General features: G+C 42.8%; 1 protein-coding gene across 1 annotated transcript in view; it reads left to right on the forward strand.

The window, feature by feature from the left end:
• Positions 1 to 14,842, forward strand: part of DNAH5 (dynein axonemal heavy chain 5) — a gene marked incomplete at its 5' end in the record, with an annotated part of 254,247 nt that overhangs the window by 42,784 nt on the left and 196,621 nt on the right. The window contains 7 exons of the mRNA XM_084621096.1: positions 88 to 251; positions 6,461 to 6,682; positions 7,084 to 7,221; positions 9,426 to 9,602; positions 12,210 to 12,323; positions 13,282 to 13,389; positions 14,201 to 14,320. Coding sequence (XP_084477222.1) covers positions 88 to 251; positions 6,461 to 6,682; positions 7,084 to 7,221; positions 9,426 to 9,602; positions 12,210 to 12,323; positions 13,282 to 13,389; positions 14,201 to 14,320 — 1,043 coding nt within the window. The remainder of the gene's footprint in view (positions 1 to 87; positions 252 to 6,460; positions 6,683 to 7,083; positions 7,222 to 9,425; positions 9,603 to 12,209; positions 12,324 to 13,281; positions 13,390 to 14,200; positions 14,321 to 14,842) is intronic.

Below are 14,842 nucleotides of genomic sequence, written 5' to 3' on the forward strand. Positions count from 1 at the left end.
AAAGTTGAGCTAGTGCTTTCCTTCTTCTAGAAGGAATATCTTACCATAGCTATTGCTAACTCTATTTTTTTTTCATATAAACTATAGGACATTTTGGCCTACCAGGCACAAGACCCAGTCCTCACTCAGCAAGAAGCAAGAAACCTAAAGTGTTTGTGACAGAGGGAATAGATGTTGCTCTAACCGGTGTATGCGTATTCTTCATTAAATCTAGTCCTTCCAAAACCATCACTGCAGAGAATATCCATCGGGTAAGATAAAGGTTAATGCTGGATGTTAGTATAAGAGAGTTAAATTCAATTCAGTTTCTATGGTGCATCATAGCAGCTTGTAATTTGAGACCTCTTGGTACAGTTAACTGAGTAGAGCTCCAAAAAGGGAATATTGTTGTGTTTTCCACTGAAGGAAGAGTGTAACTAAGGAAATGTGGCATAGTTTGTCTGTCACAAACAATTGTGCTTGTAGCACTCAGTGGCACCAACTTCAAGCACATTGTTAGTGAACATAAGATTTGAAAAGTGGGGAGCAAAAAGGGAAAATTTGTGTCAGGGTCTAAGAAAACAAACAGCGGCATTTCCAGTGATGATTTATTGACTACACCAAAGACTGTGCCAAACAGTGGCACTGTGATGCTGAAGCTTGAACTTTATGTAGGTGTCACATTTTGTTTTTACAACCAGCAGTTCCACACATTAGTCTTGCGGATTTGCAGTGAAAATTATCTCATGCTTGTCTGTATGATCAAATCAAAAGTTTTGCACAAAGAACACAATGAAAATCAAAATATATGTACTCAAATATAAAAGGTTACCTGATTAAATATTTAACTCTGGCATAATCTGAGGTGACCAAAATGGACCCAGTTCATCTCGTGATCCTTCGACAATTAGGAATGCATGTTGTGATAGACCCAGGCCAGTTGGGTACAGCAGAGTAGTAGAAGGCAGATATACCGGCCACTGGATAAGCAGTTTTCTGTTCCCTGACTGAACAGAGCATGGGCTGCTCCGGGCTAGGGTGGACACATGACTCCAATTAACCTGCAAAGAGTCAGGTGAGGCTGTTAAGCTAATGCAAATACCTGACTCTAATTAAGGCCCCTCTGATACTATAAAAGGGCTCACTCTGGTCAGGCCGAACGGAGCCAGAGGAAAGGAAGTGCGGCTGAAGGGCTGGATAATGAAGACACCCTCAAGCCACTGGAAAGGGAGCATTAAGGTAAGGGTGAAGAAGATGTTAAGAGAGAGAAGCGGGAGAGCTGTGGGGAAGTGGCCTAGGGAAATGTAGCAACTCTGGCAATGAAAGGTCGGCTGCCAACAGCTGCTGCCATTAGGGTCCCTGGGCTGGAACCTGGAGTAGAGGGCAGGCCCAGGTGCCCCGCAACCCAACACTACAGAAACACTTCCTGGGAGGAGAAGACAGGCCCCTCTCAGGACAGGAGGCTAAACTGCTTGGGAATAAACCCGTGGGAGTTCTTTCACAAACCTCCTTGCTGGCTTATGATGAAAAGGGCTCAGTAGACTGTAACACTGGCCCTAGAGAGAGAAGGGCTACCTGGAGGGTCACAGTGAGCCTCTGAGGCTCGCATAAACCACCTGGACGCGCGGGACCCACGGGGACAAGATCGGACCTCTGCCACAATATCTAAACATGAAGACTCTTGATAGCTTGGGTCTCTGATACCAGAGATTATGTTAGCATTCCAGTGTGTGAGAATCTAAATGGGGAACAGAGTTGGTGATGTTGCAGAAAACTATTAAAGTAACTAGTCACCTGGATCACCTGGATTGATCAGTCTTCAGCTGTCGTTAAGACTGCGCCGATCACAACACGTCCACCATTCTTCTCGCACTCTTGCCTTTCTTCTCCGTGTTCATCCGAAACATTTACAATGTCATCTTCCCATCTTCTTGGAGGCTGACAGGGTGTTTTTTTCTGTTCTCGCGGGTACCACTCAGCAATGGTTGCAGTCCACCTATTGTCCATGAGCCGTGCTGTGTGGCCCGCCCATTGCATCTTGTTATGTCTGCTTTCCACGACAATATCTTTCACACTGCTGCGTTCTCTGATCATTTCATTTGGGATGCTATCCAGAAGGGAAATTCCCAACATAGCTCGTTCCATTGCCCTTTCAGCTACCGACAGCTGCTGTTCTTCTCTCTTCATCAGTGCCCACGTTTCACTGCCATACAGCATGGCCTGCAGCACTGTTGAATTGAAGATATTTGTATGTGCGGTCTTGTCAATTTTTCCTTTGAGGATGTCCTTGATGGAATTAAATGCATACCATCCTGCCCGAATCCTTCGCGAGAGTTCTCCGTTCAGGTCTTGGCACATATTAACTTCTTGGCCCAAATATATGTACTGTTCCACTTCTTCGATTTCTTCTCCTGTTACCATTATTCGGGCTTTTCGTAAGACATCTGATCGCATGTATTTCGTTTTGCAGCAGTTCATTTTCAGGCCAACCTGACTTCTTTTTCTTGTCGAGTCTTCGTAGCATGCACTGCAGTTGGTTGGTACTTTCGGCAATTAGTATGATGTCATTCGCAAATCTGAGATGGGATAATCGTTCTCCATTTATGTTGACACCACTCCTCCAATTGATCTTGTTCATTTAGAGGCGAATAGTTTCGGTGAAAACGGATCTCCTTGCTTTACGCCTTTCTTGATTGGGATGCGGAGGGGAGTTTTGAGGAGAGTAATGTTTGTTGTACATCCAGTATTCGCTTCTTTCAACAAACTGATATACTGCGTGTTAATGCCCTGCTCTGCGAGCCCCTTTAACATTGCATTAAACTCGATGCTATCGAAGGCCTTTTCATAGTCGATGAAAGCAATGCACAGCGGGAGTTTGTATTCCCTCGCTCTTTCTAGGAGCTGGCTACGGGTAAATATATGGTCAATCATGCTGAAATTTCTTCAAAACCCTGCCTGCTCTCTCGGCGGCTGTTCATCCAGACTCTCTGCGAGAGTCGGTTCGTTATCACCTTTGTAAAGAGCTTGTAGATGTGAGAGAGCAGGCATGTAGGGCAGTAGTTCTTAAGATTTTCTCAATCGCCCTTCTTGTGCAGCAAGGTGGTATTCGACTCCTTCCAGCTTGATGGTATTTTTCCTTCTTCAAGATATCGACTAAATCTTAAAATGAGGGCCTTCCAAAGCTTTTCGCCTCCTGCAGAAATAATTTCTGACATTATTCCATCTTTGCCTGGAGCTTTTCCCTTCTTCATCTGGTATAGTGCGCTTCGGACTTCGTTGACGATTACTGGGGGGACGCGTTCTTCTGACTCTTGGAGTGTTGGGAGAGGGATGTCGATTCTTGATTTGAACAGTTCTGTATAGAAGTCCTTGCAGACCTCCTCCATCCCTGCTCTGTCGATTACTGTCTCTCCGTCCTTGTTCTTCAATGCTATTATGCTCAATCTATACTGTGTCAATTCCCACTTGCATGTCCTGAGGCTCCTGAGTAACTAGTAAACTATTAAAAGTGCTTGTCAACCAGAGATCCTATACTGAAGTATTTTAAAACATGTAAATATTTGTACGTAGCATAAAGCACTGATCTGTCATTTTTGAGGATATACTGAATTGAGATCTGATATGTCATTACACATTTTAATTTTTTTGCTTTTAATGATTTATAATATAGTGTTTTACTGTTAAGTTAAATATATTTCCTTGTAATCCTTTCAGCATAAATATTTTTAGTCCATCTTGAAAGATCCTGTATTAATGCAATCCCTTGAGTTGCATGTAGTGCTTAACCCTTTAAAGTTTTTTCTTATCTATTTAATAATGCATGCAAGAAAGTAGCCACAATCAAAAATAGAGCAAAAGAGTATGGTGTATGGTAAAGAATTTCTTAATGTATCCCGATATGCTTACGTAGTACTAGACATGCAGTATGTTTTACTCTTAAGAGTGAGCTGCAAAGCATAAATCATTGAGACAGAGCTAGAAACTCACTGACAAAGATGCAGGGACATCACTACAAAATTGGTAACTAGATTTTCATAAAACTTCAGAGGCAAACTAACTGTAGTTTCTGCATTGACTGAAGGTACCCCAAACGCATCATTGCCAATAATATCAGCGGTTTTATTACAACCCATGCTGTTAATATTTTTGATGTCACCGAACAACGCCTCTTGGAATCTCTTCCAATGAACCAGGAAATAACAAGGTGACTGATACAGGATGAAGTGGTAAAGAGTCCTGTGGCACCTTATAGACTAACAGACGTATTGGAGCATGAGCTTTCGTGAGTGAATACCCACTTCATTGGATGCATGTAGGATGATACAGGATGGTTGAAGTTTGCTTTGGAAAATATGGAAGTGATGCTAATAGGCAAGGAGAGGCAAATTTTATCAAATATTTGGCTTTGGTATCTCAATCCTTGACTCTGTAGTTCTATGGGCTAAAAGCCTTAACTCTGATACACAATAGACACAGCCCCAAAGATGTTGCTGTATTCCAGTTATAGATGAAGCAGTCACTGAGTGTGTATTTGGTATATAAACTAGCAAAGGTATGGAATCTTTCAGAATGGAAGTATAACACCAGGAGAGGTGGTCAGGGCTTTGGCTTCCATCCTTAAGTAGGGGCATATGTCTGCCATTTCGCCATATAATTCCTAATCTAGGGGTCATAGTCAGATGTTTGCTAGTTTTGAATTCCTAGATGGTGGTAACCCAGGGAGCTCTGCATAAGGCCTTGTCACAGTCAACCTTGCCTTGCTCTTCTCCAGGCTAGTTCACTGTAAAAGCTTTACTTTGGGTTACCCTTTGAAAAACATTCATTAGCTTCATTTGGTAAAGAAAAGATGAATCTATATAAATTAATCAAAAACACCTAAGTTCCATTAACTTGAAATAGGATTTACACTCCTAAGTCACTTAGGTGCTTTGGAAGATGGGTTTAGGTAAGGTTACCATATGTCCGTATTTTCCCAGACATGTCCGGCTTTTTAGTTCTTAAATCGCCATGCGGGAGGAATTTTTAAATATCTAAAACGTCCGGGATTTTGAAACATTGGTCGGGATGCCCTTTGCCCCGATATTGGGGACCACTCACCTCACCACACTCACCAAAGTCCCAGGGCTGGCGGCGCTTCCTGGAGCAGCTCTCGGTGCCCGCCCGCCGGCAGGAGCCTGCAGTGTGGGCAGCCCCTAGGCACAGAGGCGCAGGGGGTCTCCGCGTGCTGCACCGGCTCCCTCCTGCCCAATCAGAGCTGCGGGGGTGGGGCTTGCTCCCCTGCAACCCGACCTGACCCTAGGAGGAGCCCCAGGTAAGCACCGCCAGGACTCCCCACCTCGCCCCCCCCAGCAGGTCCCTCTGGCTCTTATGGTTGGGTCATGGGGAGGACGGGGATGGAGGGCTCTCTGTACACTGCTGGCACCTGCAAGCCCCTCTCTGCGGCTCTGGCAGCTTCCATTGGTGCTTTTCCCGGCAGGAGCAAATACCTCCCCCGTGGAGTGTCCTCTTTTTTGATTGTTCAAATATGGTAACCCTAGTTCAGGTAGTTTAAAAAATTTAAATCTCACTCTTAATTGAGTTGAGTGATGAGCATATGATGGGCTACCTGCATTTAGGAGTAATTAAAAGCATTGGTTATGATGTTAAAATCTGATAGATTTAGGATCTCTCAAGATACTTTTCGTATGTTCCATCACTGAAATTGACATAGCAAATATTAATTTTGTTGTTGGTTCTGGGATTTCCCTGTATAAACAGCAGTGTATTTGTGGTTAGTCCCCTATGGACTGCTTGCTTTAATCTACCTGACCCTGCGTTAGGTGGTGATATGCTGCACACTTATTTTACTCAAGTGTTTAACTAAGTATAGAAATTGTGGTTAAAATGACCACGTACCATGCCGAGGACACTGTAAATTTACCCCAATTAAAATACTACTTGAGTTGAGATCAATGTCAAATGTCAACTGAAGGGAACAAGTTTTCCTTTGAAATTTTCATGCCAGGAGTCTGAACATTTTCCTCCAAACTCCTTGTCAGAGGCAAATTCAGTGTATATATTGTATTCTGAGACCTCGAAACCTATTTTGGTTTAATATGGAAATAAATGAGTCCAGGTGTACCAATGGTGACCTCTCTGGCTCTGCCTAGGTCTTTGTGGAATACTGGATGAATGCCTCCAAAAAAGTTTGGGGCCACCTCATCAAGATGTTTGGTTCACCCTTCTTTGAGGACAGGAGTTGCCTCCCCCCACGTAAACAAACTGGAACAGGGAAATGTTCATTGCTAGCCAGTTCAACTGAGCCACAATCCCAAGAGGGCCAATCTGTTCAGGACTAGGATTCTTGCAACCTTTGCTAAAAAACAGGAGTTGAAGTTCTTATTCTCCAAGCACCTATAATGTGACTAGCCTATATAGTCACATACATATATCTAAATCAACTTTATTTTCAGTTTGATATGCATCATATCCCTTCTTTCAGGAAGTGAATTTCAATATGCTGGATACTGCTCAGGGCGGCTTACTAAAAAGCGTGCACCATTTGCTGTCAGAAATCTTCATTCCAGTCATCAAGACTATGAACCAAGGTTGGGGTGAGATTGGTGGTCCTCAGCAAGCAGCTAATATTCGGCAGGACTTCCTTGGTTCCCTTGAGGGATTTGTTAGTGTCTTGTCAGGAGCTCAGCAGAGTCTGATGGAAAAGGTAAGATTGTCAGCATGTATGCTATAAAATGAACCTAACATTGCTGTTGTTGCAGAAAGTGGCCTGGTGCTTTTTGCATTGCTGGCCATCCCAGAATTCCTTTCAACGGCTTTTTCTAAACTGCAGGCCGAAAGGCAACATCATGTACTGCAGTGTAAGAACTTGCAGGGCTAGAATCTGGGACCATGGGGGTTCTGGGCTGCTGATGCCTGCACATCACCACAGGGAGTTTAGGCTGGGCTGTTGAGGGAGGGCCAGTGTTGTAACTTCAGAGTAACTGTGGGCATGTAAAGCAGGCCTCTCTTCATGAGGGCAAAGCAATAATTTTTCAAATGAAATGGTAACTCCCGAGGTATCTGTCCTCACTGTCTTTATTGAATTTTTAATTCTTCCTCTTTTAGGTGAATCTGAAAAAGTGTGACACATATGACTTGAAAACTCTAAAGGGACCTTCAGACTATCTGGCTGTTGCTAACAGCACAGAAGCTCTAGAAAGAATAGAGGCCTGCATGAAAGTATGGATCAAACAAATTGAACAGGTGATGCGCTGCACAGATCTGAAACATTGCCAACTGTTCTGACATGAATGTCAGTGAAACTTGGATTAGTCCTGTTTACACAAGTGGCATTAAGCCCAGAACTGGTAGAAAGAAGTAGTATTTACGAATGTGGCCACATATGCACTTAATTCTCTAATCAGTATGCTATTCAGAGCTCCAACCCATCTGTAACTGGTAAATCAATGCATACAGTATATGCTAGCCATGATGCTCAGAAGTAAGCTTCCTTGCTGTCACTAAGGGCTTGATCTTATTTGTAAAGCACAGCACTTGTTCGGCTTCTCCACTCCAAAACAGTGCTCTGATACATATACATCTATTGTACCTGTTTTTGGCACAAACATAATGAGTGAATCCTTTATGAACTACATGTTGATTATTTCGTATTGTTATACTTTGGTAGTATCGTATTTTTAAAAGCTATATTCTGCTGAGTATTAATTACTATATTCTGTGTCCTTGGATAAGGGCTTGTATCTACATGAATGCTTAGTTTGCATCAAGCTGTGGTATAAGTCTTCCGTATTCCAGCCTTCTATGCACCGGTTTATGGGGGTGGGGGGATCCTGCTGCTGCACACTAAAATTTCCATAGTACACACTGGCCTACTCCTGTTTCAAAGCTGGATAGATTAAAAATGCCCTAGGAAACTTTGTAATGAACCTGCTGCCACACCAGACACTTAGAGCATCGCATAATAGTATGGGGAAGATTTACATCCCAGCTTGCTGCAAACTAAGTATTCGTGTAGACAAGCACCAAGTCAAACTACCAAATTGATTTAAAAAAAAATGATTCCCAAACTGTGAATTTCTGTGTTGTAGATCAAAGTATATTATCTAGGGTTAAATTATATAAGTCCATTGAAAACAGGGCTCTGTAATGGACATATATGCAGATTGCAATTTTTTTAGTATGAGAAATAAAACTTGTCTTATGTTAAATCTTACTGATTTCCTTAATTAGAAATTAATTCTTGCATCTCAGACCTCCTAAATGATGAAATACAAAATCACAAAGAAACCAGCATTGACTTCTGGTGACTTTAATTTAAAAAAAAAAAAGCCATGAAGGAAATGCAAGGATCTTGATGTAGGTGCACAGTAAAGACAGCTGGCAACGTTTCAGGGTATTTTCCTTTTGCCAAAAGATTGTAAAATCTCATTTTTGTACTGCAACCACGCATTGCTAAAAGGAAAATAGGCTTATTAAAGCTGTCACTATTGTATACTTAGTACAGCAAGCAGGTTTTAGCCTAGGGTACTCAAATACCACTGTGGTGAGTGATGTAAAAAATCTAGGTAGATTAGAGAGGTTTAAGGGTGCTGTTCTTGGGACTCAATTATAGGCTGTGGGGAGTTAATACTAAAAAGCATTAACTTACGTAAGTTAACAATTTAAAATTGTTAATAGCATCACTTAATTTTGGGAGTTTGATGTACTGCAGTTGCAATGAAGACTATAGAGGAGAAAGCACAACGTAGTCATAGGATGTAAAGGAGCAGAAATGTTATTAGCTTCCTTCCCTCACCTATCCTGTGCCAAATGGACTTGGTTATTAAACCCTTCTCTTTGATTTATCAGAATATTATCGTCTTTTTAGAAGCTTTGTCATAATCAGTGATGAAACAAAGTGAATAATGATCTCAGTGTGTTAAGGTAAATGCTTGACCTCAGGTAGACTTAAGGTTACACTTTTACTAGCTATCCAAGTCTTAATATGTTAATTTGATTTTTTACACTGGCTTTTTGAAGAAATGGCCATTTTCTACTCAAATTTACAGTTTTAAGCAAAATCGAGTCAGTTTGGCTTTTTAAGAAGGATGGTGGGGGGGGAAGCCTAGCTCCTAACTTGTCACAGGAAGTTAATTGAGAGGCAATGTGCTTGAGGTAATATCTTTTATCGGACCAACTTCTGTTGTTGAAAGAGACAAGCGCTTGCGCTACACAGAGAGCTCTTTGTCAGCTCTTTCACCAACAGAAGTTGGTCTGATAACAGATATTACCTCACCCACCTTATCTCGCTAATATCCTGGGACCACCATAGAAAACTGGGTGTATAACAACATTGCAAACAGGAGGTGGATGTCAGTAATAATAGGAGACTTCATATCGCTACCATCCATTTAGATAAATAGCAGCACTTTCATATCAGTCACTGATATATTGCTGTGTGATTCAAGGTCCTTGCTGAAAATGATCAGCTGAGGAAAGAAGCTGATGACCTGGGGCCACGAGCAGAACTGGATCACTGGAAGAAACGATTGTCTAAATTCAACTACCTTTTGGACCAACTGAAGAGCCCAGATGTGAAAGCGGTGCTGGGAGTACTTGCTGCTGCTAAATCCAGACTTCTGAAGGTTTCTGTTAACTTAAAACAGAACTAAAGACTGAAAATAGGTTACATACAGCATTAGTTTCCCAGGATATACAGTTTATTTAATGGACAAAATCCTGATGTTATATACTCTTTTTATTGCCCCTTATATTTTTTTGAAGTTCAACACACTAAACTGGGACTGAGGAAAAGACTGGGATTTGACTTAATATTTATTATTAGGTGATAAAGCACTGGCCTGCATCTACAGAGCATATCACAAATCAGTATTTAATAGTAAAAGCTTTTCAGTGAAAAGTTGATTATGACATAAAACAGATTAGAATGAACAGCAGGTAGTTGAAGAAAATAAAATTGATAGTCCCCATATTTGTGGCCAAGCAAAACAATTCCTTACATTCCACTTGATGGCATTTCTGTTTATCTAAATAAGATGCACATAGCTAATGGCTTCAGAAATCTATCAGGTAGAGGAATTGGCTTAATAGTCATGGACCCCCCCCAAACACGAATTTCAAGCAGGAGAGCCTCCTCAAGTGTCACTCTCCCCAGATGCTCTTCCTTTCACCACCTATCCAAAACATCCATTTTATCATGTGTCACTTTGCTTCCTCTCAGCCCAGTTCCTGATAGCCAGTGGTGGATTATCCAGTGAGCTGATGGGCCCTGTGCCCAGTGGCCCTGGCCAAATGGGGGGCCCTGGAAAAATGGGTGCCCCATCCCCAGCAGAAATCTCAGGAAGCACCAGCCAGAGTGGGGAGGGGGAAGCCCCCGCGTCCTGACCCCAGTCCCTGACAGAAATGCCAGGTGGGCAGGGTGGGGAAAAAACACTGCACCCCGACCCTGGTCCCCTGCAGAAGTACAGGGTGGTGGGGGAAGCTCCAGCACCCGGACTCTGGCTGCCTCCCTGGCACTGGAGGAGCTCTTGCTCGCTGCCGCAGCTTCAGGGCTGGGGGAGCTCTCACTCCACACTTTGGCCCCAGGGCTGCGGGGTGGGGACAGAGCTTCTCTGGTCTTGGGGCTGCAGTAGAGGGGACAGAAAGGAGCAAAGGGGTTGCGGGGCCGCAGTGAGGGGGTGGAATGGGGTGAGACCGAGAATGGAACGGGGCAGGGCCATAGGGAAAGGGGCAGGAAGGGGCAGGATGGGGGTGGGACCGCAGGCCCAAGGCCTGGGGAAGGCCTCCCCACTTTCTCTGGCCCAGGGCACCAGGAAACCTTAATCTGCCTCTTCTGATAACTCCACCACATTCACTCCCAGTGTCTATCCTTCCCACCCACATGCTGCTCTCCAACTTGCAACTTGCAGTAAGAGGTTTTTTTTTCCATTCACTACTTCCCTGTGTTGGTAGCAGTTGATCTAAGTGCTGCTCCAGTAGCCACTTCAGGTGTTGAAATCATATATGAAATTGATAGTCTGCCACCAGCCAGCTCCCTAGCATCTGGCATTTTCTGAATGAGGGAAAGGATAAAGTAGTTTTCCCTACCATATGCTGGTCATCACTTCCCTCTCTTGTGCTTTGTTTCTTCCACAGGCCCATAACCTGTAAGCAGCAGCAGCTTCTGCAAGTTCTTGGAATTCAAGGCTCCCAAGCATTGCAGAGGGATCTGGGTGGATTTACCACTAGGCTTGAGGGGAACGTTAACTAAGTGTTCCCCAATTTAAAAAAAAATCATTTTGCCTTTAGAACTTCACCTGTCTTGGTGAGAGTGATGCAGATTCATTATCTCATGGCATCACATGATACATACATAGAACACAGTGTATAAAATGTGCCCTGGCAATGCCACTTGCTGTTCGAACATTATTATGTCAACTGTCTGGGTGAGGTGTAACAGACTATGAAGTGAAGACAAGTTAGATGCTGAACTGGGAACTCCACCAAAGTGATAAGGTACCTCTATGCTGCACACTCTATTCAGTGGTGTGTAGAGTATGTACACAAGTAGCACCCCTGGCATGGATGTAAATATCAGTATAGACCGTGAGGCATTGCTTAGGTGATATATACCCTATGTGGCTCTCTGCATGTCCAAGCAGCACCTCCCCATCTACACTTCTATGTTTAGCAGTGTAATGTCCCACTGCAGGAGCCTTTCCCTGCAGCAGGAAAGAGGTGGGGAAAGGTTCTGCCAGCTTCCTGCTGCAGGAGTCTTTCCCAGCCGCCCAGAGTCTTCTCTGGCAGTGGAGGAAGGCTCCAAAACTAGGATGCTGCTGAAGTCTTTCTTTGCTCCTTCCCCCACTGCTAGAGCCTTTCCCTGACACATGTAGCTACACACTGCAGTGTGGGCGCAGCCTGCTTTCCACTGCAGCGTGTAGCTGCATGTATCCTTCATGACGCTGAAAGTGGTGTGCTTTGTAGATGTAGCCATATCTACGCATAGGGGGAATCCTGTTCTTCTCTGGATCAATTAATTTAGCTTTAATGGGTATTATATACATAGGCATCTAGTGGAAAATAGACTATAATACTAACTACATTCTATTGTGCTTAGTTACCTATCTGTTGCTGCAGGTTGTAATGAAATTATTGATGTGATACAGAGGGCAAGAGCCTCACCTGGTACAATATCTTTCACATTTCAATTTTTCTTGAAATAATTATTTTTGGTTTTTACTTCTTACTTTTAGAGCTGGCGACAGCTGGACACTCGCATCACTGATGCTGCTAATGAAGCCAAAGACAACGTGAAGTATCTCTACACTCTGGAAAAATGCTGTGACCCCCTATACAACAGTGACCCTGTAAGTACAACTTTTGCCTCCCTGAATGAAAAGATATAGCAGCGGAACTGAAAGCAAATTTCCATTTCATAGGCTTCACTGACGGTTTCAAAGTCATGTAACAGTACGTTGCATCCTCAGAATCTCTGCAGCTAGTTCCAAGCTCCCCAAACAGGTTTATAGTCTGCTGTCACTGAAAAACAAGTTACTGGGTAGTGAGTGTTCCCTCTTTAGGGAATACCAGGCCAGATCTGACAAATGCCTCAGTTTCTGTGACATCCAAGGACATGCAATGCTGACTCTTTTTTTACTAATTTCAAAATAAATTTTGTGTGTTCAGAGCTGTGCCAAAGCTAGGCTGAGGAGGTTTATTTTTTCATTTGTTACTCATTATAACTTACTTAGTCAAAGACCATGGCCCGAATTTGTAAAGATATTGAGGCATTGCAGTGCTCAGCATTGCAACACCTATCTGATTTAGTCACTAAGGGGACAAAAATCCCAATTACTGTTAGTGAGATTTAGGCTTCTAAGTGCCTGACTGTGCCAAGAAGAGCTGTGTGTAGGCTTGAACGATTGTCTCTCTCACCAACAGAAGTTGGACCAATAAAAGATATTACTGTACCCACCTTATCTCTCTAATATGGTGGGGTCAATACGGCTACAACAACACTGCATAATTAAATCAGTGGAAGATTGTGTAGACAAGGCCCTAGTTATTTGTCCCTTCTAGATTCCATTTTGCATCTCTGTTGTCTGAGCCTGAATTGCAAGATTTTTCTCAAAATAATCAGACAAATTAATCACAGTGGTTCGGCTATCAGATAGGTTAGCTAATGCAGTAAAGGGAATGCACAGTAGAAAAGAGACTGTCAAATTAGAAAGGTGACACTTTGTACTCTCTCTGCATATTTGTAAATCATACAAAGTACAAGGCAGTGGTGAATTTCACTGAGAGACCTATGGTGTTTCCTTTTAGGTGTCCATGGTAGATGCTATTCCAGGTCTCATAAATGCAATAAAAATGATTCACAGCATTTCACGTTACTACAATACCTCTGAGAAGATAACCTCACTGTTTGTGAAGGTGGGTACACACAACATACTCTCTTTGTATCAATATCACTTTCTGTACAAAACATCCAGCTTACTTTTAATTAAAAGATCCCATGGGGAGACTACCACAAAGGGATCCTGGACATTTAGTGAGACCACGTTTGTCTCAATGTATAGAATTCTTGACTCTCCTTTGAATGTAGACTACATTAAAATGCTGATCAAAAGAATCTAGACTGAAGTCTTGTAAATGATGAAAATAACCATGACAAGGGTTTAAAAACTCACTGAGCCCTTGGGGGGAATCTTTGAAAGACAATCTGGGCTAAACTCACTCTGGCCCTAAGCAGGTGTGATTGTGTTGATTTCCATGGAGTTACAGCTGTTTTTGCCAATTGTGAATTTTGCACTCTGTATACAAACAGATTTGCTAACTTAGCTCATTTCTTAACTATCACTCCTCATTCCTGCATGAAAATAGGAGTTCAGTTTAAGAATGCCTCTTATTTATTCCCTCCCAGTGCAGTCATCTGGGACATAACTAGTTATACTCCACTCACAAGGCGCAAAATCACTTTGTCACCTCAACCTCGTTTGGCACATTTAAAGTTCTAGACTAGCCCATCTCTTGTGTAGTGACTTGATCAGCAGCATTTTGGCTGGGGAATGGAATTGAGATTGGCTGTTGGAGGTGAAACCATTGTCTACACACGTGGCTGGAAGCTTTGGCACTTCATGTGCAGTCGGCCAGTAGCGAGTAAATGGGGGACATAAAATGAAATGAAAACAAAGCATGTTAAATCTGACCTATTCATAAGAATAGAAATTAATTTTATTCTTAGGTAACAAATCAGATGATAACAGCATGTAAAGCTTACATAACTAACAAGACTGCCACCATCTGGGACCAGCCTCAGGAGATAGTTATGGAGAAACTGCAAGCAGCTATTAAACTAAAACAGGTAACCTTAAAGCTCTGTGTGATAAATAAAAGTGCAAAGAATGTGTGGCCTCAGGACTGGATTCTCCCACCCCACTACCTTATCTGACTGCTGGTGTAGAAGAACAGGGGGGACATGTTCTCCCATGCAGTCTGGGGAGTGACTGACTGCCTTCATTCTTGGTGCGTAAAGACTGCCTCACTGCTTCTTAATCAAGTATGCAAAAGTGGCCAAGACATTTTGGGTCCTCTTCTCTACATCCCTTTCCTTGCACCTATTCTACCCCTGAACTTGCATGTAGTGACCTCATGCTGTGGTGGTATTTTCCTTTGTCATCATATTCTGAAAGTCCTGGGTACGGAGCCTGTTTTAAAGTCTCTCTCCAAATGCACTAACTACTTTAGAGTCATTCAATATTAAGTACTTTTCTTCAGAGAGAATCCCATAATGAAATTTACATAGATTCTTACAAATGTTTCCAACTGCCTTGGTCCTGTTGGTATTTGTGGTGTATTCTCTGCCTTTGTCTAACAGGGACTGACA

Source organism: Lepidochelys olivacea, assembly GCF_965140295.1.
Source record: "Lepidochelys olivacea isolate rLepOli2 genome assembly, chromosome: 2".
NCBI lineage: Eukaryota > Metazoa > Chordata > Testudines > Cheloniidae > Lepidochelys > Lepidochelys olivacea.